The 27,483-nt window shown below is 47.0% G+C and overlaps 2 protein-coding genes across 2 annotated transcripts; one reads left to right on the top strand and one right to left on the bottom strand.

The window, feature by feature from the left end:
• Window positions 1-167: 167 nt before the first annotated feature.
• Window positions 168-11,704, bottom strand: MCM2 (minichromosome maintenance complex component 2). Its single transcript, XM_072347307.1, has 16 exons — window positions 11,447-11,704; window positions 10,811-10,998; window positions 10,140-10,315; window positions 9,553-9,816; window positions 8,338-8,557; window positions 7,855-8,062; window positions 7,237-7,371; window positions 6,839-7,030; window positions 5,749-5,842; window positions 4,886-5,136; window positions 4,518-4,644; window positions 4,205-4,317; window positions 3,856-4,098; window positions 2,903-3,085; window positions 1,782-1,937; window positions 168-1,221 (listed from the first exon to the last, which is right to left on the bottom strand). The coding sequence occupies exons 1-16, from the start codon at window positions 11,573-11,575 to the stop codon at window positions 1,111-1,113; spliced, it is 2,790 nt and encodes a 929-aa protein (XP_072203408.1). The 5' UTR covers window positions 11,576-11,704; the 3' UTR covers window positions 168-1,110.
• Window positions 11,705-12,162: 458 nt separating this feature from the next.
• TPRA1 (transmembrane protein adipocyte associated 1) lies at window positions 12,163-27,395 on the top strand. Its single transcript, XM_072347310.1, has 11 exons — window positions 12,163-12,718; window positions 15,995-16,193; window positions 16,334-16,466; window positions 18,237-18,323; window positions 19,875-19,947; window positions 20,958-21,037; window positions 22,143-22,253; window positions 22,605-22,665; window positions 23,073-23,175; window positions 23,803-23,883; window positions 24,906-27,395. Exons 2-11 carry the CDS (start codon window positions 16,015-16,017, stop codon window positions 25,138-25,140), a joined length of 1,143 nt encoding a protein of 380 aa, XP_072203411.1. The 5' UTR covers window positions 12,163-12,718; window positions 15,995-16,014; the 3' UTR covers window positions 25,141-27,395.
• Window positions 27,396-27,483: the final 88 nt, after the last annotated feature.

The raw sequence follows: 27,483 nt of genomic DNA, 5'->3' as shown, positions 1-27,483 counted from the left end.
TGTTTGCATGAGCAATGCCCACCAACTTGGAGACCAAACACAGGATGTATGTACCCAGGCCATAACCCACCAGCAAACTGTTGCAGCTTCAGGTTGTGTAGCTATGCTCTACCTCCACACTGTAACTGAAGGACTTTAAAAGAAAAGGAGGAAGGAAACACAAAAGTATTGGAAAACAAACTGTATTAAAATGCAGAGTAAGAAAATTGCATGTGAATTATCACCACATCTTACCCTCCCCTTAATTTCTCCAACTCACGGCTTCTCTACCGCTACTCTTCAAAACATCTAAATAAACTCTCAATAAAAGGATATGAGGTGCTGCTCAGTTCAGGTGTCAGCACTCAAGAGCTGTAGATTCACATCAGCTGACAGCTGTGCTGAGCTATCACCAACTGAGTAAGGGGAAAGCCCCTTCCCTGATGCTTCTGCACACTGCCCCTGCATGTTTTGAAGACACTTCCACTGCCCATTCAGGCCACCCCCTATTATTATAAATGGTTTTATTATAAAAGCTTTATTTCATTTCTCATCTTCCTCTGCCCCTTTCACGTGGAGAAACCAAGCAGGTCAGCCCATGTGGGCACCTGGGGAAATGTCAAGTGTCAGGTGCAAAGGCCTGGAGCTGAGCAGCTGGCTTGTTCACGGGGAGTTGAAATCAGTTTCAATTATCACTCAGCAGGCTGCAATCACCAGAGATGGGAAAAAAGAATCCCTGAAGGTGCTTGCAATCCATGGGGCATGGATAAGGCAGACAAATGCCTTTCAAATGCTCCCACTCATCCCTCCTGCAGACGAGCTCTTAACAACTAGGGATAAATAAACAGCAAACATACCATCTATGTGGCCAGCAATTCTCTCCCTGTTGGGCTCAGCTATAAAGCAGAACAGTGAGCAAAACTGCTAAACGGAGTTGGCTGGGCATTTAACTACTTAACTCTATTCTATTTACAATATCTTCAGCAGCTCAGCAGTTCCTTCATCCATAAGGCACAAAGCAAGCAAGAGAACATGTAGCTTAGTCCCTCTGGATTGTGAACTCTGTAGCACAGCCAGGTGGGCAAAAGCACAAAGGTTTCATCTTGCACATGGTGGGCTCTGCTGCCAGCCTCAGAACTGCTGAACGATCAGCTTCCGCTTCACATCACGGCTGAACCTGTTCATCTTGAACACCTCGCTGTCATAGAAGGCAGAGAGGTTGTGGATGTTGATCTGCCGAGCCTGGGAAGAGGACAGAGCAGGGGGAGAGGTAAATGCTTATTCAGAAAAATAAGCACCATGTGGTTTTCCACAGCAGAGGGCACGCAAAATTTGTCAGTCAGCAATCTCTGCTCAGCAGGAACCAGAACTGCAGTACCAGGGGAGACTGCAGGTCAGGAGAATAGAGCATTGGCAGAGCTCAGCTGAGTGAAGAAAGGATGCTGGCTCAGCATCTGCCTGCTCTCAGCCTGTCCTTTTCCTTCCACTAGAGGAAAAGCATACCTATTAAACCTAGCTCTTATCCCAGAGCTCATCCAGTGAGAGGCAGTCTTGTAGGATCTCTGACAGGGTGTGGTCAGGATTTACCACTTCAGCCTCGAAGCTTTATGGGGGTGCATGAAGAATGAGAAAGAATACGGTACTCCCAGACAAGACAGGAGTAGAGACAAATGAAACAGTCCTGGTTCTAGGTTGAATTGTGTAACACCAGGTTTATCTGGTACATGGACTTGGGAAGATAGACGCCATGAGAAAACCTCAGGAACCAACCTTACAGAAGGCTTATTAGAATAAGCTCATACCTTATCCACTAGATCCTTCTCTAGGACTTCTATGGTGTCTTGCTGGGCCCCATAGCGGTTTCTCTGGTACATCACCTGCTCTGCAACCAGCTGCTTCAGGATGAACAAGAGCAGCTCATTGTTGTCTCGCTTGAAGGAAAGGTAGCGGGAGAAAGTCTGCAAAGGAGGATGAGACAAACCATGAAAATCAGGAACCCAATGCCGCACTGCGGGTCTCCCATGCCCAAAACCAACCAACCCTTCTCCTACAGAGAACAAGGAGAATCAAATGACACCACTGTCACCTGCACTTAGTATCTCCTAAGGGATTTCAGCCTTGCCAAGCTGCCACCTGCACATGCAGTAATAACACAGCTCTGTATTATACAAGACATTTTTGCTAGCTGCTGACACCCATACAAAATCTCTGGAGAGATCTCAACAGCAGCCATGAAGCCTCTCAGGGGCTGATAGGGTACCACCACTACAGAGGTTTGCTGCCCTTGGGAAAGGGTAGGGCAGTATTCCTTAACCCAGACTGCCCTGTGCCCTGCAGACTCTCATGCCTGGCTGGCAATTTGCAGCTGAAGAGAGAGGCCACGAGTCGCCCAGACTGAGGGCAGGCACTCTGTGGATAGATGCCAGGCTGCGGCTGGCCAAGAGCTGTTCAGAGCCAGGCCCTGCCACTCAAAGGGCAGCCTCTCACTGAACCATGGTGTGAGCTGCGCTGGGATTATCCATCCCCTGAGAAGTTCTAGAAAAACTGAAGAGAAACAGCCACTGGCTGTGGCAGCAGTGGAAGTGCTGGGCCAAAACAGGAGGAAAAGTGGCAAAATGAGAAATACAGCACTGTTTTGGACACAGAGGCTTGGGACACATCTGTTCTCACTGTTATCTCAGTCTTGACAGAACAACACTGCTAAGAGAGCCCTTAGCTGCTCTACTACAGACCAGAGAAAGGCAGTCATGCAGCAGTGCCTTCAGACTCACAGTTCTGTATTTGCACAGGCATAACACCTGTTTGTGCAGGACAGACCCCTACAGAGCACGCAGAATCCTCTTCCATCAGCCAGGGCAAACAAAAGGGCTGCAGCCCAACCCAGAGGGTCAGGGGAGCAGCACTCAGCACAGCTGGTACCCACCTTGCGCATGCTCCGCATGACACTGAACTTCTGCGTGTCAATGAAACTCTCCAGCATCACCCGGATGGCCATGTTGACATCATCCTCCACCACATAATCTCTCAAGTGCATACGGGCATGAGCCTCGGCCATCCGGATCATGGACTCAATGTGCCGCACTGTGATGGGGATGCTGCCCGTTGCCTAAGGAGGGAGAGGAAGGAGAATGTCCTTAGTAAAGTATAGAAGACACAGGGTAAGACTGGTGATTCCTGGGTCAGGACCTTTGCACTGCAGGAGATGGTGCCTGGATCTCTGAGGACTGTGTAAAGCTAAGTAGGCTCTGCCATCTGCTGGCATATCCTGCACAGTGTGGTATAGACTCCAATATTAACATTTTAATTTGGTAGAGCAAGAAGGAATGCTACACGGGGTCCCTCTTTGTCAGCATTTAGTGCCTTTCCAGGAGCAGCAATCCTCAGTTATCTTCAGCAAGCGTTACATGGAGAAACAAAAATTTTAAGAGAAAAAATTTCCCAAGTTCATGAAATCTGACCTCAAAAAATTCTACACTGGGGAGGGAGAAATGAGCCTGAGAAATCCCAGGTAAAAGAGGATAATTCTACAGAGAACAACTCCTTGTAACATAGCAAAAGCACATGGATCTGAGGGAATGCAAACATCTCCTGTGGGCCTGCCAAACTGGGTCACAATGAAAAGGCTCTGCTCTGGCAGACCCTAGGTACATGCATCCAGTCCATCACACTATGTATTATCTACAAGCAAGACCCTGCATCTAACTGAAGAATCATCTGTTCAGCCTGATACTGTAGAATCTGCCTCTCACAAAAAAAAAGTGGCACAGACTCTTGTGACATGAATAGCTAGAATGTGCCAACATACGCTGGAGCGGTCACAGGCTGATTTGCAGTCTGAATACACACTTATTCCCCCTCTTTCCTCAGTATTCTTACCATAGACTCTTTCCTGAGGTCACTGTACATCCGGGCCACCTTGTCCTGGTCCATCTGGTTGAGTTTGGGGTGGACCTTCTCTTTGGCATAGACGATGTATTTCCTCAGGATCTCCTGGGGAATGGGTTCCACCCCATATGTATTGGGAAGAATAACCTCATTGGCATCTCCATTCACTGCCTCCTTGCTACCTGGGTGGTGCTTGACATGGCTGCCAACAACAAACCGGGCAAGCATTTCATCCTACAAGAGAGAAGCGTAGTAAGAGAACTGAAGACACCCACTAGACAGCAGAACTAGCTGAGCATCCTAACAGCCCAGCACAGGCACATTCACAGCATGATTTTACCTGCACAGGGTCCACCGTGTCTCTAACCACACACAAGATATCGAATCGAGAGATGATGGGCTCTGTCAGGTCTACATTCTCTGAGAAAGTCAATGATGGATCATATCGACCACCTGGAACAGAGACAAACCTGAACATCAACCACAGGCTTCAGGACTGAAGCTTTGAGGTAAACATCGATCTCCTTCATGGAGAGACTTTACTGCTTGCTTGATTTGTGTTCCAGACTGGAGGAGAGGGAAGCTGCACCATAGTGTTTGAGACAGCAGGACTGATATGGAGAATGAGTATTCCTGTGGCTCTCAGCACTTACCTATGGGATTGGCAGCAGCAATTACAGTGCAGCGAGCCTGTAAGGATGTAACAATGCCTGCTTTGGAGATGGAAATACTTTGCTGTTCCATGGCTTCGTGTATGCTGGTCCTATCCTGGTCGTTCATCTACAAGAAAACAAAGATGATTCACTTCAAGTCAATACTGCCCAATGCACCAAGGGCATTAGCTTTACACTCTGAAGAGATAGCAAAGTGTACTATGCAGATCAGCAAGGGCCTAAACAAACTGCAGGAAGCCCAGCCTGCTGGCAGATGGAACCCCAAATTATCACATGTCCTCATCACAGAGATTATGGCCAGCCCCTCCACAGCTCTGCTTTCCCAGAGAGATGCAGCTGGGACTCACCTTATCAAATTCATCAATCAGGCAGATCCCTCTGTCAGCCAGCACGAGGGCTCCTGCTTCCAAAGTCCACTCTTTGCTGACCGGGTGCCTCTGGACATAAGCTGTGAGACCCACAGCAGAAGCACCTTGGCCAGTGGTGAAGATGGCCCTGCTAGACACCTTCTCTATGTACTTAAGAAACTGTGACTTTGCAGTACCAGGGTCTCCACACAGAAGCACATTGATGTCCCCACGGACTTTATGTTTGCCACCTACAACAGTAACAGGAAAGACAGGTAGCTCAGTCATCTACGCAGGGCTTGACAGCAACCTTACCCTGAATACCACACAAAGCTGAAGGGAAGGCAGAGTATGCAAAGAAACCGCTTCGCAGGAAAGTTGAGGGAAGTCAGACATAACTGTTGTCATATTTTGTTACGGTTTAGAACGCCAAGAAGAACCAAAAGTACTGAAGAACCAAATATAGCCCCACATAAGCAGTGGGAATAAAGCAGAGCTTCTTCCTTTCCACTGCAACTGCAGCTTTTTAAATTGAGCATAAAAAAGCATTTCTAAATGCATTCTTTTAAAATGGTAACAAATCAGGACACCAACAGATCAAACCTTTAAAGGGGCATCAAATATGACTTCCTGGAGGAAGAGGAATAAAAACATGCCTAGGCTTGCAGCAGGAGCCGCTTTCAGTCCTTGCTTTTCTACTCTCACACCAGTTTTTCAGTGGGATAGAACAGCCACTTCAATCAGAGATTTCCTTCAGTCTGTTCATTGTTACCAAGAAACACAGACAACTCTATCCATTCATTGCAACAGCACTGACAAACCCAGATCCATTGGATCAGCCATCTGCAACACGTTACACTCACCTGGGTTTTTGGGCTCTCCACCAAACAGAGCTAAAGCCAAACCCCTCTTGATATCTTCATGCCCATAAATAGATGGGGCAATGCTGGCAAAAATCTGAAAGGAAAAGCAGAGAATTATCTAGTGAGTAACATTTCCCATGCTGGGCAGAAAGTAGCAAGAAAACCAGCCTGGATTCATCTATGGTTGCCACTACTATAGAGCTGTCTTCAATTTGAAGAGTCTTATTGTCCCTGCTGAGGAGGATTCTCCAAAGGCAACTATCAACCCAGAGTCACATAAAGTTGATCACAGGAGACTGTAAAGTTCAGTGCTGGAAGCAGCAGCCACTGCCTCCGGACTCCAGCTGCACACCATAGTGGTTGTTATCACCTGTTGGAAAGCATGAGACCTTGATTCAGTCTGCGACCTACTCACTACACACGACAGTTGTTGGATGGGCTGTGTTACATGTGAATCATGGTCAAATATGATGAACAACAGGCTTATTATCTCATGGGTATTCTGATAATAGCCTGACACTGGACACTACTGATTTATTTAAAACAGTCCTGACTTAAAATGGAGCTACTCTACCCACCAGAAACAACACAGTCAATATTAAAAACTGCAACCATGCCAACAGAGTGAAGTCTCCACACTGGAGAGTTTAAACCCAACTCAAGTGAGGTTGAACATGCACCAGCCCAGAAGCCTTTTTCAGAGTACTGTATTCAGGTCTCAGCATGCAGAGACAGACTAAGACCTCCAGCACAGCTTAGCTAGGTAATAACATCTCCTCAATAGAATCAGTTCTGCAAGCACTGGCCCCTCAGAATACTTCCTCGCTGTTTGCTTTCAGGATACAGCAAAATAAACTAATGATCAAATAGAAACAGTATCCACACATCTCACCCATCTTCCAGCCCTGCAGCTATGTGGAGGCCTCAGAAAAAGAAACAGAAAATTTGATCTCCAAGAAGGGCAAGGAAAGGAGAGCCAGAAGAGCACCCAGTGTTCAGCTAGCTGACACCTCATATCTCCTTCTGATCCAACTGCCAGATGATGGCTGGTCTCAGCAGGAAAAGAAGGGTGTATTAGTGACAGACCCACCTTCTCCCCAATTTGCTCATCCTTGGACAGAGCCACAAGCATTTTCACATCCTCATCAGTCAGCTCCCCGACAGCCAGCTTGTTGTCCTTCTTGGCAATGTGGTTGGCCAGGATCACGGTTGCAAACACTGGGAACCCGTTGGCAGTGTTCAAGGAGCCATCATAGTTGTTGTGATAAATCCCTGTGAGCTCCTGGGAAGCAGGAGATGGTCTGTCAGTGCATGCACAGTATCAAACAGGCCCCTCTCTTCCCATTTTAAGATGCCAGACTTGAGAGCAGCTGCCCAAATGTATCTGGAGACAATCTTTCCTCCTTTTCCTCTGATATAATTACTGATGTCCCCCTTGATGTTACAGTCAGAGTTTAAAAATACTCTGTGCTCACTCCATGTACTTACAATCTCATCCCCTGGCTTGCAGCTGTCAACCAGATCAGCAAGGAGAATGGCATCCTTGGAGCGGGGCAGCCTGCCAGCAGCTACCTTCCCAGGGCTCTCCTGGATTTTGATGCGCTGATAGTTCTGATAGACCGTCTGCAGCAGGAAAATAAAAGTTAACCAGCACGTCTGGATGGCATTGGCACAACCACTTCTAAAAGGCACCTTGCTGGAAAAAGTCTGTTCAAAGATTTACTCTATTTTGGCTAGAAAATTATAGGAGGATGGAGGTTGACAGGAGCAACTCCAGACTGAGACAGACAACAACACTGACAAATCTTTTTTCCACATCAGATCACTGAGTTTCAGCTTCTGTGGTGTTTGTCCAACCTGGATCAGTTCTTGGGAGAAAGACACTCCACTCATGAGAGTTAAAAATATTAAGGCAAAGAATAAAAGCCAGATGCTCCAGGTCAGGGATTTTACCGCAGTCCTCTAGTTTCCTTAGCTGGTAGATTTGGAAAGACTGACCTGGCCTGGAAAGGAGAACAGCTGGACAGCTTCTGTCCAACCTGTGCAGGACCAGCAGCCTGCTTCATTTGTGCAGTTAAGCAGCTCCCCTGCACCCACATCTCTTACCTCTTCCATGTTGATTTCAAAAGGGCCAAGAGATTGACACTCTGGGCAGGAACCTGGTTTCACCTCCTGGTTCTGAGACTGGAAGAATGGTCCCAAGATGAAGCTGCACTTGGTGCAGTTGTATTTGACCATGCTCAGCTGAGGCAGGACCCCTGTGCAACTTGTCACCACTCCGCTGGTCCGGATCAACTGGTTCAAGTGTAGTTGCCTGAGGAGAGATATTGGATGTCTGCAGGGCACAGGAAGCACAACACCCTGCAGACACATTTCTGCTTGAAGGCACACCTACCGTAGGCCTTCTAAAAAACAATTCTGGGTAGGAAGATCAAAGTTTGTGTTCTCCCTTAGAGGACACTGGATGTTCAGACTCTTTTTCTGACATAAACTTCGGGTTTATCTGGAATTGTAGCTTACAGACCAGTTCTCCTTAGCACCCCAAATCCTGCTATAGGTCCTACAGTCACTGCTGGTAGTTCTGCTTACCTGAGTGACCGCAATTCTTCCACCAGAGGGAGATGGGAGATGCGAACATGGATCTCTTGAGCAATACGATCATACTTGGGGTACATGGCCAACACCACTTCCCTGGCTGCTTCATCAAAGATCTTTAGCATTTCTGCTGGGGCCTCAGGTAGAAAGTAGGCAAGGACGTGTTCCTGGGCAGCCAGATCCTCGTAGTTCACCACTAGACTCTCTCTGTTCTCTAAAGAAAAAGAAGGGGAGCATTTCATTTTCAACCTGCTCACTTCTCAAGCAGCCTGTAAAAGCAATCCAGAACTCACAAGTCTGTTTCCTGCAAGCTGCAGCTGCAGGTGTCTGCATCTCCCCTGAGAAATGTGGAGGTCATCAATTGGAAAATAGCTGGAAAACTCTTTGAAAGTTATTTTTCTAACTTTTGTTAAAAAATTTTTATCAGTACTAATTCTGATTATTTCTCTCCAGCTCTGCAGGCATTTCTCAGGCTCTGTGTTCCTGGTACTTGAAAGCCTCCACCCAACAAACAACTCTCAAACAAACCTGCAGGAAACGGAAGTTAATAGCAGAGACAACTGCACTGCATGGCTGGCAAAAATCTTCTGCCTCTGATGTTCCTGAGAAGGGGCAAGATCCATGCCTTTATTTTCTAACTGTATAACACTGACCACGATCCAGTACTCAATCTTCTGACTCAGTATAAATAAGAAATACGAACAGAAGTTGTTCCTAAACGTGACAATTTCAGCTTTTAAAAATTGTCGATGACAGTTTCTGCCAATGATTGCTTCTGTCAGTGAACAGTCAGGATGCAGCCCTGCCACACAGACGTGATTTTCAAAGTCACAAGGTCTATTTGTAGCCCCTCACTGGACAACCGGGTTTTCAGTGTGAGAAAGTAACTGTCGCAGACAGCAAGTAATTGTTGTCTCTCAGATTGCAAACATGCAGCCCACTGTCTGCTGCCCCACATACTTTTTGCCAGCTTTCTAGGATATGAATATTAATGAGTAGCAGACAAGAGGGGCCTTCTAATCAGTCAGACAGAATCAAAGAAGGTAGTGGCGATGTTTCCATTATTCATTTATCTCTGCAAACATCAGTTTCTTAAAATGCTGACTCGGTGTCTGGGACAAACAGGACAGGCAGAAAAAAATCCACCTATGGGCTGAACCACTGCAAAGTACCACAATCCACATAAAGAGGTTTATCACCCAGCTGTACCTTTGCACATGTCGCTGATCCTCTCCTTAAAGACGTTGTGCCCATGGTCATCCACATGGGTCTTCAAGAAGTTCTTGAAGCGGTGGTAGATCTCAAGCCGAGGAGCTGCCATGGAAACCCACTCCCTCACTGAATGCCCTTTCATGTCTTCCAGATTTTCAATGCTCTCGATCATGTCTTCATCTTCCTCCTCTACGCCATCAGCAGCCCGTTCTGCCAGCCGCCTCTTCCGTGAAGGACGGTCTTCATCTTCATCGTCACTATCTATGGATTGAGACGACAAACCAGTCAGGGTTGGTTTTCCCATTCCTCCTCCTTGGACTAGTCACAGATGGACTGCACAGGCTGAGGAAGCAAAGAGGCTGGCACTTGGGATACAAACCAAGAACCACCCCAGGCCCAGCCAGACTCCAGCCTGGTTCCTGCACCTTCCATGGTAGCTTAAGTCTTTAAGGGGAAGTTTTGTATTCAACAGCACTCAAACATGTCCATTAACATACCAAGGAGGCAAGTCCAAACAACATACTTCTAAGTACATTAAAGGCCCTCCCACCCAGCCCACAGAAGCCTCTGTCATCTCCACCTACCATACAGCAGCCCCCTCCTCATGCGGCCCATGCCCTGCTCCAGCTCACGGTCCCGCTGCCTCATTACTCTCTCTGCAGCTTCCCGCTGGCTGGCAGTCAGCTCCTCCACATCTTCATCGTCCAAGGCCAGGCCTTCTGCCTCGTAGACATCCAGCTCTGGGATGGGCCGGTAGTCCCTAGGGAACACACACAGCATTGAAACGAACTCCAGAAGGCATTTATCCAGCTTCCCTTGGCTACCAGTGAGTCAGGACGGATGATCTGCGTGAGATGGAGCCCACTGAGCACAAAGCAGTAAGGGGAGAAACCCTGCAGTACAAAAGGCTCCAGCACCAGGATTACAAATGCCAGCACTCAAGTCTCTGAATTGTACAGTTCACTGGTTGGTTAGATCTGGCTGAGTAACAAATCATTAACATTTATGGTTGCAAGAACAAGGAGCTGGACTACGTGTGCATCTCACACCTCAAGATCCACCACAACAGCACCTTGCTTCCGATTTGCAATGTATTCTGTGTTAGCAGAACTTTACAACACTCTGCCCTGACACTTCTTTCCTTACCGTCCATCACTCCAGACCCTTCGCACAGTTACTAGCGCCCACTACTGGCCTGCACTGAGAATGCGAGTAACAAAACCCCATCGATGCTGGCTCTCAGCGGCCTCCTTACCTTTCCATCCCCTCTCCGATGAGCTCTTCTCCTTCTTCCTCGTCTTCGGGGAGCCCCTCGGTGCCCAGAAGCCCTTCGGACTCATCCTCGAAGGGGGGCAGGTCCCGGCCTGGGCTGGACGTGAACGCATCACCGCGGCGGGAGCTGCGCACGGGGCTGGTGACCGCCGCCTGCGACTCGGAGGAGTCCTGCAAGGAAGGGAGAGTGGGTGAGGACGACGGGGGTGCGGGGCTGCCCCCTCCCCGCCGCCGGGACAAGGGGTATCGCTGCTTCCGGAGGGCCGCGGGTCCGAAGGGGAATGCTACTCGAGATGAGCTTCCCGAAAGGAGAAAAGTTAAAATCGTGAATGTTTCCTACACGCTGCAACGGAAAGACCTGAAAACCGGGTCCTCCGAGTCTGGAACAAAGAAGATCTCCGATCGCCCCTAAAACTTCCTCCTCCGATACAGGGCTACCAGGAGACTTCCCACGACATCTGGAGCGTACCCGGTCAGCGCACCCCCGGACATTCCCGCGCTCTCCCTCCCCCCAAAAGATCCCAACAAACTACAGGATTCCTCCCAGGGCGGGGAAGAATGGAGGTTCGCGTCCCGAGCTCGTCCGCCCTTTCCCCCCGGGCCCGTCACGGCCGCTCACCGCCATCGCTGCTTCCTCCCCCGCCGGATTCCGCGCGAAATTGCAACACGTGGTCAGAAAAAGCGCGCGAAACCTCATGAATAATGAATAGATCTGCCACGCGCCCCGCCCCGCTTTATGAATATGCATGAGGCGTCACTGCCAGACCAAACCCGGGGCAGCAGGGCGATGTCAGACGCACATCGAGCGAAAGCAGCCTGAGCTGGGTGCGCAGCCAAACCCATCGCTCCATTGAGGCAGCTGTCGTACAAGAACAGAGCTCCTTCTGCTAGGTCCACTGGCAGGAAGGGCGCAGGTCGGGACCCACAAGAGGCTCAGCTGTTTCTCAGCTGTTTCTGCCTGGCAGCTGCCCTGCGTCCTGTGCGTGTCCTGGGGGTGAATGCAGCTGAATTCCAAAACCTTGACTGTCAAAGCATATCACCAGGATTGTGCAAGTTGGTACTTACTGCACAGGAGGAGCACTGAGGACTGATGGGCTTCACCCTCAGAGAAATCAGATGGAACAAACAGGTGGATTGGGAGGCAAAACCTTTCCCCCCGACACAGTTATGTGGGAGGTGACATGTGCCATTAGTTAAAGCCTGGGGCTAGAAACAAGAGAACATATCTTCCATCCCTGCTGCCACGGCATGCTTTAGTCAGAATCACTGCTGCTTCTCGAGCAGAATCACCCCTCCTATAACTCAGAGACGTTGGTTCCTGCCAGCTTCCAGAGCACGGATCTGTAAACAGACAGTACTAAAACTTCACAACGCATCGTTAACCTGAATAACTACGAGAGACAAGGGGACGTGCCGAGGGCCGGCTTCTCCAAGCGTCCTTTCAACGATACGAAACCAACACAAAACCCCGGCTCCAACACAGCAGCGTGGCCGGAGCCAGCACCAAGCCGGCAACCGAGCAAACCCCGCACCACCTCCGCCTCAACACGCCAAGAAGCGGAAGGGACCGCGAGCCCTTAAATGGCGGCCATCCGCCCTCCGAGCCCCGCCTCCCGCCGCTTCCCATAGGCCGGCGCCTGGATTTCTTTCCGCCTCTCGGGCCGGACGCGCTTTGGGTTGGGCTGTTTTGGGGCTCCTCTCTGAGTAGGTCCGCTGGGCTCAGCCGAAAAGGTTCTGTTTTGCTGGTTCCTGCCTTACGCGGCTGTTTCTCCGTCCTGCTGTGGGGTGCTTTCCGGTGAATCGAGCGGTTGTGCCCGGACCTGGCATGGCGGGGCTGGGCCCCTGCGACTGAGCACCGCTAGCGGGAAGGCCGGGCTGCGTCCTGCGGCAGGTAGGAGCGGGACTGGTTGCGGTAGGGGGGCAGTGGGGATGTGGCCTGGGCCTGGCTGCGGCCCTCCGAGGCGATGTGGGGCTCAGGGGGCCCGGCACGGGGGCGCGGCTCCGTCTTCCTTTTCCCAGACGGCCTTCCTGCTGACCTGGCCGGGCTCGGGTGTCGGGGCCGTGCTATCCTTAAGGCCTGTGCCTGGGGTGGTGCAGCTTGGGGCGTTCTGGAGCGCTCCGCTGCCTTCAGCTGCCTGTAAAACGGGTGGTTCTCTCTTGTTTGTGTGCTGTCCCCGTGCTGTTTCTGTTCTTCCTCTGCCTTCTGTTCCTTGTCTGTCAAGAGCAGCAAACCTGGTGTAGTGTGTTTCCTCCTTGCTCCCAAGCTTGGTGTTCTGTCATACTTGAGTTACTGGTGCTTTTGCTGCCTTTTTAGTGTTGTAGTTCCTTTCTCTTAGAGTTTTGTCCTGAAGCAAAAGTGATAATGAAAGTTACAGAGAAGGGAGTTGAGCCATGTCAGGGCAAATGTGTCACCTGTTTGAGGCTGCAATGTGAATGGCAGTGGCTTTGATCTAAGGGGAGATCTGAACAACTGGGCTGCCTGTCCATGAGGTGCAGCTGAGTCTCCCCCAGCACTGTGTCACAGTGCCTGGACAGAGAAACACTGCTCACTTCACTTATAACATAGAAAGCTCTTTTTGAGGTCAGGCTGCCTGTCAGAGAGGAGGCTGGGGTGGGGGTGTGGGGTGTCATCGTGTGACCGTGGGGAGGCTTCAGCACCTTTGTGTGGGCTGGGCTGGTGGCAGTGGGCAGGGTGTGGTGAGTGATCTCTGGGCTATGCTCAGCTGACCCGGTTAGTTCAGGTGAGCTGGGGCACGGGTTTGGAGGGTGCAGCAGGGAGCAGTGCTGCTGGGTGTGATGCAGCCTATCTGTTTCCTTGGCATCAGTTCCCAGTCCCATTGCTGTGGATTTATTGCTGGTGGCCTCAACCAGAGCAGCACAGTTCTCAGTGTCCTCTCTGGCTATGAGAAAAGTATGAGGGGTGCTGTCAGACTGAGGACTCTGGCTGCCCCTTTTGTTCCATGTTGGGTATTTTGCTGTTCTGCCTTTGTAGGATCCTAGCACTGGGTATAGTGAGTAGCCTGGCATGAAGGTAAGCTCAATTCTGCTTTGCCCTTTGAAACCTTGTGACTGGGGCTGACTGTTGCGTGTGGCCAACTCCTCTCCTTATCAGCAGCTCTCTGCTGTTGTGTGATAGTGATGGGTTCTGGGGAAAGAGGTTGGAGTCTCCTTGTTCTTTTTCCAAGAACGTGTTTATTTTTCCATTTAGTTTTGCAGCTTTCTAATCAAACTCTTTTCACTGCAATTGCCCAAGTCAATTCTTTGTCCCAGAAGCAGTTAGAGGTGTGATGGTTCACAGCTGATGTAATCCTACCCATGCTCTGTGAGTTTTCTCTATCCTTTCCCAGCCTTTTTAAATATCAGAAGGAATGAAAAATTCTTCTGTGTTGGCAAATATGAATGGATTTGGTTTTGCTGCTGCTGAGATGCAGAGGTCAGTGAATGTGTTTCAGAAGAGAAGAAGAATGGAGCAAAATTATTTGCAGGAGCTCCTTCTCAATGGTGTCAGGGGAGCGAGTTACTGGAGGGAAGGGAGGGCACTTCTGGGGAGTTCTGAGGTGTGGAGGTGGTTTGGTGGAACCCCCACTAGAACTAAGATCGTTTGGCACAGATATTGTCATCTCAGCACAAAGTTGATCTTTCCAGGTCTCTGTGTTTATTTTATGACGTCTCTCGTGCAGCATATGGCAGTTGCACAAGAGAATCTCATCCCAGTGAGTGTCTGTCAGTGTGGGTGAATGAAGGGGAGGGTTTGTTAGCTGGGAGAGGCATGGGGACCCCACTGTCCTCAGAAGACTTAGGACAAATTTCAGCCTCTGAAGATAAGTCTGTGACCTGGAGGCCTGAGCAGTTTGTGGGGAAGGTGCTCTGAAAGCTCCAAAGGTGGCACAAGGCTGTGCTGCTTGTTCTTTCTGACCTGTGAGTTATGCCAGGGAAATGACCTGCTGACTCCTGGCACTGAGGCTGTTGGTTTTGCTGTGCCAGCCGGGGTTAAATTCAGACAGGGAGTTTTTTTTTTCTTTTGAGATGAATCCTGGATTGAGCGCAGTACGTGGTGCTGTTTCTGGTGATGTGCATGTTTGGGATGGCAACCACATTTCTAAGGGGTGCAGGGGGATGTGATGGGACCTTTCCTTCAGCTCATTGCTGGTCAAGTGTATTTGCAGTGAGCGTTGCTACTTCAGGGTAGGAAGGGGAGAGGATCTGCACAAGATGACAGGCTGAATCAGGAGTAAATTTACTAGTGAAACTCTAATCCTGCTCTACAGTGAGCCAGCATTCGCCCAAGCTTCCAAGTTGACCATGGAATCAACTGAGAAACTGGAGCTATTACTTCTACTACTACAACACTTAGAAAGCCACTGGGTATGAAGCATGTGGAGTTTAATGGGGAGCAGTTTCTCTTCATCTTCTGTAAGGACAGCTAATAGTACTGCGGTGTAGGGCCTGGGGGTGGGCAGATGGCAGAAAAGATAAGAATGTTCTCTAAGGGCAGACAACTCGGAAACATCTCAGTAGGAGAATGGGAAGCTCTGTCTTGTCCCTTTTCTAGGTGCCTGGAGAGGGGTAAGCTCAGCACCACGACTCATAGCTCTGGTGTCTTGCAGAGAGAAAAATGCTGTTTTTTTCTGTTTGGCTTTTTTTGATGTTGATTTCTGAATATAGTACATACAGTCCTTGCAGGTAAAAGTATGTAGGGGTCTGACTGTAAGGTTGGTAACAGCAATGGGTTTTAGTTATGAGCCTTCGCTTTACTGTTGTAGAAATTAATCTGTTGACTTCTCGGGCTTGGGATCTATAATAACTGATGCTCTGTTGCAGCAGGATTTTTATCTGTTGATGCCATGTGTTGCTGCTGAGTTTTGATTTATTCTATCAATCTGCCAAGGCTCGAGTAATCGCTGTTTTGAAGGTGCATTTTGCTATTATACAAGATGCTGTTTTTATACTGTCTACCCTAATAGCTGTGTGCAGAGTAAAGGCAGGTGTTATTCTGTTGTGTAATGCAGTCTTTCTGATTATAATAATTTGCTATAACAAGCAGGAAGCGGTTGTGTGGGGGCCTTATGGAAGGGATATACTTTTTTAGCTCTGACTCACAACTGATTTAATGTTCCCTTTTCTCTGCTGCTGTTGTCCCGTGCCGTGTTTGACCTGAACAATCAAGGAGGCAGGATATTCCAGTCCATGATGTCCATGATGAGATTCTCCATGTCTGACAACATCACACGCTCTACTGCCCTGGTGACAGCGCTAGATAACGTGACAACTTTGTCTCCAACAACAACACAGGCAATCAATGACACAAATATCACGGTGCCGCACAAGTGCCTGCTGCTGCTCTATGAGGACATTGGGAAGTCCAGGTGAGAAAGACAAAACGAGGCTGCAGTCTGACTCTGGGATTCTTTGCTTTCTCAGTGTTTGGGTGAGCAGGGGCTGGGTGTGTACCTGGCCTTCTAGATGCTGCAGAGCAGGACAAAACTGTTTTATTTACTTTTTGCAGAGTCCGCTACTGGGATCTTTTGCTCCTGGTTCCCAATGTGCTTTTCTTTATGTTTCTTCTCTGGAAGCTGCCCTCTGCCAGGGCCAAAATCCGGGTCACTTCCAGCCCAATCTTCACTACATTCTACATACTAGTGAGTACTGCTGTGTGCTGTTGAACTGATTGACGGAGTGAGTGTTTTTTATTACCACTCTTGAGAAGTATCACTGAACCAGAGGAGAAAGAGAGCCTAGACCAAATCTAATACTTGAAGGTGTACTGCCAGGCATGGGCTTTTTGCTGTTTGAACTCTACTTTTCAGCTTCTGGTAATGTCCATATCTGGATATAGGTGGATTTTTTTTCTATGGTGATTTTTTTCCCTGCTTGCCTTATTCTGTTTGTCATTGTCTTGGAATCTAGCATCTTAGATTTTCCTTGTTCCTTGCAGTAAGTCACATGACACCAAACCTTTGTCTCACTGAGTTCATGTATGTGAATGGCTGAAGAATAATGAACAGCCCCATACACAACTGCTACAAAATTAATAAATACTGCTAGCGCTTTCCAGTCTGGATTTAGGTCTTCCTTTACATTTCCAGTAATGCAGGGAAGGTCTCATTCTGAAGCCTTTGAGAAGCGAAACTCAGAAACCACAGGGGAGAAAAAGTGAGCTGACTGCTGATGGCTCTTTCAGAACAGTGTGAGAAGTGGGCAGTGATGAAACAGTTTTAGAGAAAAGTGCTTTTAGTCAGTTTGATCTTCTGGGTTGTGTTTTTTGGAAACGAGAAGTGCGTTCAGTGAGGATTTCCTCTCAGGCAGTTGTTTGTCACAGTCCGAAGGAATGCTTTCTAGTGGAGTCAGTGATTAAAGCTAAGCTGGTGGCTTTGTAAGATCCTCTCTCTGTTTAGAGGAAAACACACCCTTTATCCTTCCTCTGAGTTGCTGCTGCTCCAGAATCCTTCTGTGGGACCTTTCCTTTTTTTTTGGCAGTGTTTTGTGCAAGTTTTCCACCCAAGAAGGGAATGTCACATTGTTCTTTTGAGCTATTTGCATCTCCTTTTCCTCTAAGGAGGAAGCATTCTGCTGCAGATGGCTTATTGGTTGATTCCATTCTCCATCCATTTTGAAATCATATTGTACTTTTTCGTTCTGTGTTAGATCTGGTTGTTTTATACCTTCATCATTAGTATAACTAAGGCTGTAGCTTGGAGAATTGTATCTGGAAAAATCTGTTTTCTCAGGGAGTAAATCTGCCCAGCAGAGGATAGATCTGTCCAACTGAGCTCTTAATTGCATAGTGTATAGCTGTGGCAGCACAGTGCCTGGTGGATTAGCCTTACTGAGCTCTGTGCTGTCATCCTTAAATGGTATGAGCTGACTTGGTTTTCTTAATACTGCACTGTGCAGTAGGCTGAGATGCTTTAAAGCTGTGACCTGCATTGCTTTATCTTTTGCATTCCTGAGTATTGTCAGTGTTGAGTGAAAAAAAACCAACCGTGTGGATTTCAGCTTTATCACGGATCTGAAATGTGGTAGTTGGTATCAAGTGGCTTCTGTTATCTGATGGGATTGGGTTATTCAGTTATACCGAGCACTTGATCTTCTAATTTGGAGAGATGTATTTCTTGTGTGATTGCCCTCAGTGAACTGAAAGGTGGGGAGAAGGGGACTGTATGAGCATCATTGTAAGGGAGTGGTTAATCTGATAGCTGGAGAAATGTGCACTTTTATAAACTCTAAGCCAGTATTCCTGTATCTGACGAGCCTTTGGGAAATTAACTCAAATAGATGATGTGAAGTCCTCAGTACACATTATCAGGCTTCAAAGCTGGCCTGGAGACAGTATTCCAAAAAGGTCTCTGATCACAACTGCATATGTGCCTTCTGACTTGAGCTCTTTCTTTCTACTTTCTTTCATGTAGGTGTTTGTGGTGGCTTTAGTTGGTATTGCCCGTGCTGTTGTCTCTATGACTGTGAGTGCCTCTGATGCTGCCACAGTTGCTGATAAGGTAGGTACAGTGCTCATTCTGGTGGATATGCCTTGCATTGTTCTGGCCATGGTGTTTTGCTACTGCTTCCCATTTATGTGTTTTCAAGAAGAATGTGTGTTTATTTGCAGTGTTTACTATGAAGTCCTATTCCGCAGTTGTATCACAAGTGATCACAACCTCTAAGGCTGTAAAACAATGGACTTCCTAATTTAGACACACAAATGGTGATAAAACTTTCCTGTTGCAGAGATAGAAAACTCTGCTCTTGCAGACAAACATTCAAAGAGCTAAACAAACATTCAGATACCTTTAGAGGATAGGCAAAGTATGGCTTTTGATGCTCTTGCTCTGTTCAAAGGGCTCTTGGAAAAATACTGAGCTGCCTTGTATTGAAAGCAAATAAAAGTACTTTTCCTTTTTGTACTGATAACTGAATGTCCTTGCAGTTAACTCTGAGCACAGGGTGAACCCTTAACAAACAGGAAATAGCCCTGTATGTGCTGTTCCTTTGCAATCATTTGAGTTGCAACAGAGTGTTACCTAAAACAAAAAGCTCTGCTGATCTTGATGCGCTGGAGGTGAGAAGACCTGCCACTTGCAGGGTATGAATCTTCTACCTTTATTGTTGAAGATCTGTGTGCTTATTTTGCTTTTCCCTTTACTGTTACCTGTCAGAGCATTTTAAGGCACTGCTTGTTATGTGTGGGTGGATGTTTGTAGCATTTTCATTCACCTCTGTTGAACAGACAGAAGTCCAGGACTTGAATAATGGAGAAGAGATGGGAAGTTGTTTTTTCAGCTCTGCTGGTACTGCCGCCAGGTACAGCTGCTGAGAAGTTGTGCAGAAGGACAGACCCTGTTAACTTTTTCCTGCAGAAGCCTTTTCTGTTATTTTGTTTTTCTTATATACATGTATGTTTCTCATGTGTTAAAAACATTTGATCACTTGCCTCTTATCTGTGTATTTTCAAAACAGTAACATTGGGAGCTTGGAGAAAAAGGATTAACAACCAAAATCTGGGTTCTCATACCCAGGCTTGACGTTGCTTTATTGCACAACTTTCTGGAGAGTCCCTTGACCTGCTGTTTATCTGGTCTTGTTTCACTGAATAAAGTACAGGAATGAAAATGACAAATTGAGAGCTATTAAATGCAGAGTTGAATATACTTCGAGTTTGGGGACCACTGTCTTTGAAGGAGGACATAAGTCTTATTCAGTCTTTACTTTAGAATTTACTATTTTAGGGATTGGCACTGCTTGATGTTACAGTTTTAAGATCATTCTGAGTTGCTTTTTTTGGGGAGTACAGCAAAGTGCCTACCTGGGGCAAGAGACAGATATGTAAGTGTGGCAGAGCACAGTCACATTGTGTCCCTGAAGGTTTACTGCTCTCACAGCATTGTTCTGTCCAGGCAAGGTCAGAGCTTGAGGCAAGCATAAAATAAGCATCCTACAATGCATGAGGAAGATTTGTAGAAGTAGCCTGCTCTGCTGAGAGGCAGCCATCCTCTGGAGTAGAGAACAGATTTTTTCTGTATTAACTTGTAACTGTTTTCATTATACCTCAGATCCTGTGGGAGATCACAAGGTTCTTCCTTCTGGCCATTGAGCTGAGCGTGGTGATTCTAGGCCTTGCCTTTGGTAAGTGTCAGGAGGTTTACTGAGAGCTCTGAATGTTTCCTATTCCCTTCCTTTCCTCAGAGGCTGCATGTGTAAGTGTGTACATAAAGCAGCTCTAGAATAAAGACAGAAGACAAACTGGACAGTTTGTTAGAAATGGTTGAAAGCCCGGTTACATTTACAGTTCCGCAATTTGTGCAGTTTCAGGGTTTATTTATGCTTTATCTGTTTTGCATGTGGTGAAGGAGTGTGTGACTTATGTGAAGAAGACCTGTACACAGAGATCAGCTGTCTGATCTTTGCATAAAATGCATCTTATTTAAGATAGTTGTGTTTGAGGACATTTGTTGCCTCACCCTCTTTTACTTCTATTCTAGCCTGGCTTTGTTTGATTTGTCTAGCTGAACCATTAGTCTGTCACTGCATTCAGTTGTATGAGTGAAAATACTGTTTGGAGCACCTCTTGCTGTGGTTGGAGGTGGGGGAGAGGGAATGTAATAGGCGTGTCTGCCATGTCTGCAACTGAGACATGAACACTGGCTCTTTCCACTTCTGTGGGGCCATAAATTAATTTAGGTTGAAAGGAGCTTTTGGAGATTGATTGCTCCGTCATGTCCCAGTGTAAATATTTCTAGGTTATGTTTGGCCTTCCCTCCTTGAACCCAGCCTCCCATCCCCGTTTTTCCTGAAAAGAAACTGCAGTCTGTCCGTGCTGCTGATAATGAAGTTGTTCCTGCATTTTTCTTTCTTTTGGCCTCATTCATAACCCCAGTGAAAGAACTTGTTTATCTTCTGTGTATTAGTGTGGGCAGGAGGAAAGCAAGTTAAAACCTATTGTTTCACAGGTTTTGTTTTGCCTTTAAAAGGATCAACTCTCCAAGTGGAAGCATTTAACAAGGATTAACTTAGCTTCAACCTTCTTTGAGGGCCTCTGGAAATGGAAATGTTGTATTGTATTTGTTTTGGGCTGAAGTGATTTATTTATTTATTTTTTAGCTCATCCTGAGTCAACCTGTGTTCCTTAATTCCAGGTCACCTGGAGAGCAAGTCGAGTGTGAAACGTGTTCTGGCAATCACTACAGTGCTGTCTCTAGCATATTCAGTCACCCAGGTGAGTACATTAGAGCAGAAGAAGTCAGGTGTGGGTAGAAGTAGCAACTTTGCTTTTTAGATTAGGTTGTCAGGAGAGACTGAATTCTTGTGGTAGTATATGAGGATCCACAGAGCATACACTAGACCATATCACTCTGTCCTCTTCCTGGTGTGAATAGCTCAGCCAGGGTCAAGAAATAAGGTGGAAATTTAGATGGATGGTTTTGTCTAACAAGCTTTTGAACAAGAGTTAGTTTCTCACACCTGTGCCACAAATTTTGAATCTAGCTTCAAGTGCAATGCAAACTAGATGGAGACAGCCCAAGTGTGCTCATCAGACTGTGCACTGTGCTGCTTTTATCCTTTCTCTTGAGCTGAGAGCTCTTGCTTCCCTTCAAACTAGCAGCTGACTTGCTAGCTCTGTTTATTAGCTCAGTCCATCTCTCTGGACAATGCAGTATGTGTCTGGTATTGTTCTTCTCATTGATACGTGGTCAGCCTTGTGCCTCTATTTGAGGCAGTACCAGAATAACACAGACAGCTGCCTGGTGATCAGGCCCTTGTGTGCAGAGGCAGTGAGCTGGTCATTACCATGTGACACTTAATTGGGCACCTACAGCTCAGACACTTGGCATACTGCATTTGGGTTCAGTAATGCCTAGAAGTGTTTTTCTCTCCAGTGTCTGTATGGTAGTTTCTGTTCTTAACCATTTTTCAGAGATTCAAACAAAGGAGCCAGTCTCCTTTCTTGGCTGCTACACAAGTGCAGGTGTTTGTTTTCTGGGTATAGCAGGGAGGGTGTGCTTTAAAGATTAGAATGGAACCCTGAAGCAGAGGGCTGTGTCCACTCTCCTCCTTTCACTCTGTCTCTTTTTCTGCAATATTGTTGATATGGTTTTCCCTTAGATACTCATTCCTGCCACTTTGTTCCCCTCACATCTTGTTTTCTGTTTCTTCCTCTTCTCCTGGGTGAACATAACTTGGCCTAAGTAGGGTGGCAAAATTTGTGTCCCCAGATGAGGGACTTTTATTTGAACTTTGAACATAGTCTCTTTTATGCAGATGGCCACTGTCATGAGGATGCGACTCTTAACAGTATTGTGAGGGTGCCATTTCTTTCCTAGGGGACCTTGGAAATCCTGTACCCTGATGCTCACCTCTCAGCTGAAGATTTCAATATCTATGGCCATGGAGGGAGACACTTCTGGCTTGCCAGCTCTTGTTTCTTCTTTCTGGTGAGTATGAGGCATGTATTAAATACTTTGAAAACCTCTTTATATTTTCTGAATGGGACAAGGAGGATGATTTGAGTATAATATCACCCTGGGCCCTTTCTGCTGATTTGCAGTGCAGTACTGATGCTTTTCATGAGGTAGTGAAGCCAAACTAATAAAGGTATAAACTGCAACAGCTAAATTCCAGCTGAACTCAGGTGTTCCTCACTCCCTTGTTTCTCAATGACTAGCTGTGTTAATGAGGTGAGGTGTGGAGCTCTCACGTGTGCACTGGGTTTAATAATGGAGGCCTGTGCCACTGACATGAGATGCTTAGGAAGTTTATGACACCATGTTCTTTTGTCCCAACAGGTCTATTCCTTTGTGGTGATTCTCCCAAAAACTCCTCTTAAAGACCGGATTTCTCTGCCCTGTAAGTGACTGTAGTGTTTTCATCATGTAAGTGGGGCAGCATCAGGATAAATAAGTGAGGGGAGTAAGAGATTCCTGTATGTAGCTGTGCATAGATCCTGCTGTCTCAGCTGTGGAATTCTTTGTCTACCGTGTCTTTGCATGTGTTGCCAGGGCCACGTGCTTTCAGAACTCATTTTCTGTGTTTGCATGCATACACATGCAGGAGGATGTTTAGCCCTTTATACCTGTCAGTGCTGGCAGCGTGGGACAGAAAATTTGGTCTTAACTGTTAAGAGCTTATAAACAACCAAGATGCTGAGATGCTTACATTGGGTTTGCTGTTGCTATTAAACAGAACCTACTATTTGCGCTGTGCTGGTGCTTATAACGTTGAGCTTCATCTTTATGTCCATGTCTTTCTCACAGCCAGGAAGAGTTTTTATGTTTATGCTGGAATCCTGGCAGTGCTGAATCTGGTGCAGGGTCTGGGCAGTGCCCTTCTCTGTGTGGATATCATAGAAGGACTGTGGTATGTATGTTGGGGAAGGAGTCTACAGCCTGCTTTCAAAGGTTGCATTTGTGTCCTTCAGCATTGTGTCGAGAAAATGAACTTCTGTAGTGTTCTTAAGGAGGAATAAATCTGTTTTCTGTTTTGTGGGGGGAAAAAAACCCAATGGTCTGGAAAGTCACAGTTGTGGGGATCTTTGGAGCTGCATGTTCTGCAGTGGTCTTGAGGTGGTGAACGAGAGTGACAGTGTGAGTGCACATGCCTAATCATTGGCTTGTTTCTTAGATAACATGTGAGCAAATAGTCTGTTCGCTAGAGATAAGATGGAGATACCTTTAGTGATATCTGAGGTCTCATTCTGCAGGGATCAGTCATTTTCCATGAGTCAAAACTGGGAGCACTGAGACTCTTCTTTGAGTCAGATCCTGGGATGTGGCATGGTTCCCATTTGGAGTGTCTGGGAGCAGCGAAATGTTCACAGCAATGTCTGTTAGTTTGAGTCAGTCCCGATTTGTTTAGCACAAGATTTGTGCTCTACTTGCCTGCTCTTGAGGGAAATAGAATCATTTCTTCTGGGTGGCTGTGGCTGAGGTTATCCAGCTGTATGTGAGCCCTAAATACCTTCATCTTCCCTTTTGCTTTTGACAGCTGTGTTGATGCTACCACGTTCCTTTACTTCAGCTTCTTTGCACCTCTCATCTACGTGGCATTCCTGAAAGGCTTCTTTGGGTGAGTAGCAGGAGCAGGGGTTTAGAGAGGTATCTATTATTATTTGATTGTTCTGTGCCAGATTGTTTTCCACCCGTAGAATAAAGGCAATGGCTGGAATGGCATTTAGAGAGCCAGGGCTTCATTCCTGGCTCACTGATTTTTTTTGTGGCCCTGCACTGGCCACTTCTATCCATGACTCCCTTGTGTACAAAGTAGAGCCAGTAGTTGTATTCCCTTCAGATGCTTCTGTCAGTCACTTCAGCGTCTACATCCTATTTAATGTAAAGTCCTGCTGCTGAAGTCAGTAACTAAATGGTTAGTGAGGGACTGAATCCTGACAGACTAAGCTGGCTCTGAGTGGGTTTTTGGGAGGCTTTCTGATTAAATAACCCCTTGGCTTGGCGTTCTTATACAAGGGCTCTGTCACCTGTTGAAAGCTCTGTTGAGTGTTGATTACTGGGTTGGGGATGCCACCGTGTGGCCACTCAGGGGAGATGCATGTTGATAGGAAAGTGGTTTTGTATGTTTTATTGTCCATGGGCAAGAGGCATCAATCAGGCTTTAGAATAACTAAGGATAGAAGGTACTCCTAAAATATCGAAATGTTTCTTATGTCTTCTGGAATCAGAACGGTATCTGGAGATAGAAAGTGCTGATTTGCAAGTGTTTGCATTTTGTTTTTCCTGTTGCACATAAATGGGATGAGAAATGGAATCTCTTTGTTGTTTGCTGTGAAGTCCAGTGATGCCTGGATGCTGTTCTCAGTAGTTCAGAACTCACAAAGAGAACATGCTCATGACACTGATGTCAGGCCAGGACTGCTGTTTTTATTTCCCCTTGGTAGCCTAATCTAGAGCTACAGTTAGCATTGTATCATGGCAGTTATTCCACAGTGACTATATCGAGAATGAAGGCAATGTGAAAAGTTCTTCAGTACTTAAATATATCTTGTGTCAGTGCTGCTGAGTTTCAGTTAAGGGTAAGTGGCTGTTATGAGATACTTTGCTTAAATATGTATTTTAAATCCTCAATGACTCCAGGTCTGAGCCGAAGATCCTTTTCTCCTACAAATGTCAGGTGGATGAACCTGAAGATGTGGATGTGCACCTGCCCCATGCTTATGCTGTTGCCAAGAAGGAAGGAATGGATTCTGGGTTCTACTCAAGCACTCAGATTGATACCACAGCCTACCTGGATGACGTGGCCTCCATGCCGTATCATGTGGGCAGCATCAACAGCATAGACAGCGATCGTTGGAAAGCCATCAATGCCTAAGGCAGGACTTCTCCCTGCGCCCAATGCCTCATTTTCCCTTTTAAACTCCCTGATTCTGAGGATATTAAGATATCCACTGGAAATATGTTCATCGCTATCTGCTGTGGCTTTCCTCTTTTCCTTAGGATTTCTGAAACCTATTGTGGAACTAAGTTGGCAGCCTTTTTGGAAAGAGCATTTCCCATCACTGCCTGAGAACAATCTAGAACAGTCCTGTTCATAAACCTGTAAACACTGAACCTTCCCGATTCTTCGTGTTCCAGATGTGAATATGACCCAGAAGGACAGGCCTGACCGGTACCTCTTGCTTGTCAATAACTGACAGCACTTGTCTGCCAACTAAGGGAATGTCATTTAGAAGCTGTTTATTTGACTGTGTATTCTACACATATGGAGAGAGTTTGGTTTAAACCAAAGTTGGTGTTCCTGGGCTTTCTCAGGCAGCACAGTTGTCTGAATCTTGTCACAACCACAGCATAGGAGGCAATAGCAGTGTCTAAATGGTGAAGGTGCTCAGTTGGACCCATCTCTGGTTTCAGCTAATGCTAATGAAAGCTGTGAATTCCAAATGTTAGGAGTTAAAAGGATTGTGTTCTGAGTGTGTAGGAAGGAAAAGAGGTGTGGAGAGAAATGAGCTGTCCAGTTTATCCTAGGGCTGTTCTGGGAGGCACATGCTGGTAGCTTTACAGCACCTGTGTGAGCTGACAGAACAATAGGGAGGCAGGACAGGCAGCTGCTGCCCAGCTAAGCTGAAGTAGTTGTGAAACAATCTGTGGAAGCTGCGCTGCTGTTCATCTGAGCTCACAGGAACATCTCAATAACAGCACTGAAGCAGGGTGGAGTTTCAAGAACACAGCGTGTACGGTAGGTGTGTGTTACATTTGCACTGTGCTTCATGGCTCTGTTGGGGTCATGGAGATGGCTGTGCAGGAAGAGGCTGTCTCTGCTGATGAAGGCTTCAGAGATGTTCAGATGCCTGAGGCAGAGTAGAAGCTGATGAATCTGAGCTGTCAGTTTCTAGTGACTGGGAGCTCTCAGACACCACAGGCATCTTAGGATCAAATTGGCTGCTGTTCTAGGTTGGGAGGTGGCTGCTCTGGTACAGCTTCTGTGGTTGTGTTCTGTTCTGTTGCAGTTCAGATCCCCCAGACTTCTACTGGCCCCCCAGTAGGATTTTCCTCTTGATACACTGAGGAGCATGTGAAGTGTGGTTCATTTAAAAACTATCTGGAATTTCTTAGCCTCTTCCACACTGGAATAGGGACTGTTGACAGAGCTGCTTGACATGCAGTTCCAAGACAGTTTGTTCCAATTCTGGGACTGATAAGCTGATAACTGCAATAAACTGGTTTCTGAGACAGGCTGTGCTTCCCCTAGCTCTGGGGAAGTCAGCTCTGGGGGGGGGGGAACCTACCTGAGTCATTTGGGTAGGTGGAGATGTGCTGTAGGTGATAGCAACTTCCCATTAGAAAGAGTAGAAAGAGAGGAAATATGAAACATTTCAGCACTGTGCATCTCTTGCCCCAGCTGTTCCTGGAAAACAATATTGGGATGAGAGTTCTTGGGAAATCATCGTGCAGGGTGCGGCACAGAGGTATCAGTTTAGAATCACGAGTGTGTGCAGGGAAAGCATTTCCCACTTAGGGAAAGAAACAGTTTGGGTAAGAACACAAAGTTCCTGTCAGTTGCCAAAACTATGCAGGCCCCTCACTTATCTTCTTTCTGTTAATGAGCAATGCAGCCTCGCAGTTCTGCAGCCTGAGGACTTTGCCCTGCAGGCTCCTGGGTAGCATTGATAGTATTGGTAATATATATATAGAGAGGAGTGTTCTGTGCTCCTCCCATTGCTTGATGTGAACCTGCACCAGCCGTGTTTTACTTGTAAAAGGGATGGATGATGTGGTGAGCTGCTGTTTGCAGGTGTGGGGGAAACCTGCAGAGCTTCCCTGGGGTCTGTTGGCCTTGGGCAGGTTGAATGTCTGAGCAGGTCACTTGTGCAGGTGGTCAGTGTGTCCACCCTGTCCTTTGCCAGCGGGACTCCAGTATGTGTGTTGCGGGGGAGCTCCTGTGCTGGGTCATGGACTGATCTTCCTTCTGGTGTATTTCTTTGTATATAAGGCTTTGGGCCGTATTCACAATGGGCCTTGAGCAGAAGCGTGTTGTGTGTGGGGATGTGTGTGTGTGTAAAGAGTCTAAATATAGAATAAATGTATATTTTTGTTTGTAAAATAAAAGAATACGGTGAAGTTTGGCATAAACGGTTACGCTTTCTTTCTTAAACGGTGTGTGTTACGGAGAATTAAAGCAGATCAATGAGTTTAGCAGGTATTCATGGAGTTACAC

Source organism: Excalfactoria chinensis, chromosome 12, assembly GCF_039878825.1.
Source record: "Excalfactoria chinensis isolate bCotChi1 chromosome 12, bCotChi1.hap2, whole genome shotgun sequence".
Classification (NCBI taxonomy): Eukaryota; Metazoa; Chordata; class Aves; order Galliformes; family Phasianidae; genus Excalfactoria; species Excalfactoria chinensis.
This window is presented reverse-complemented; position numbering and strand designations above follow the sequence as displayed.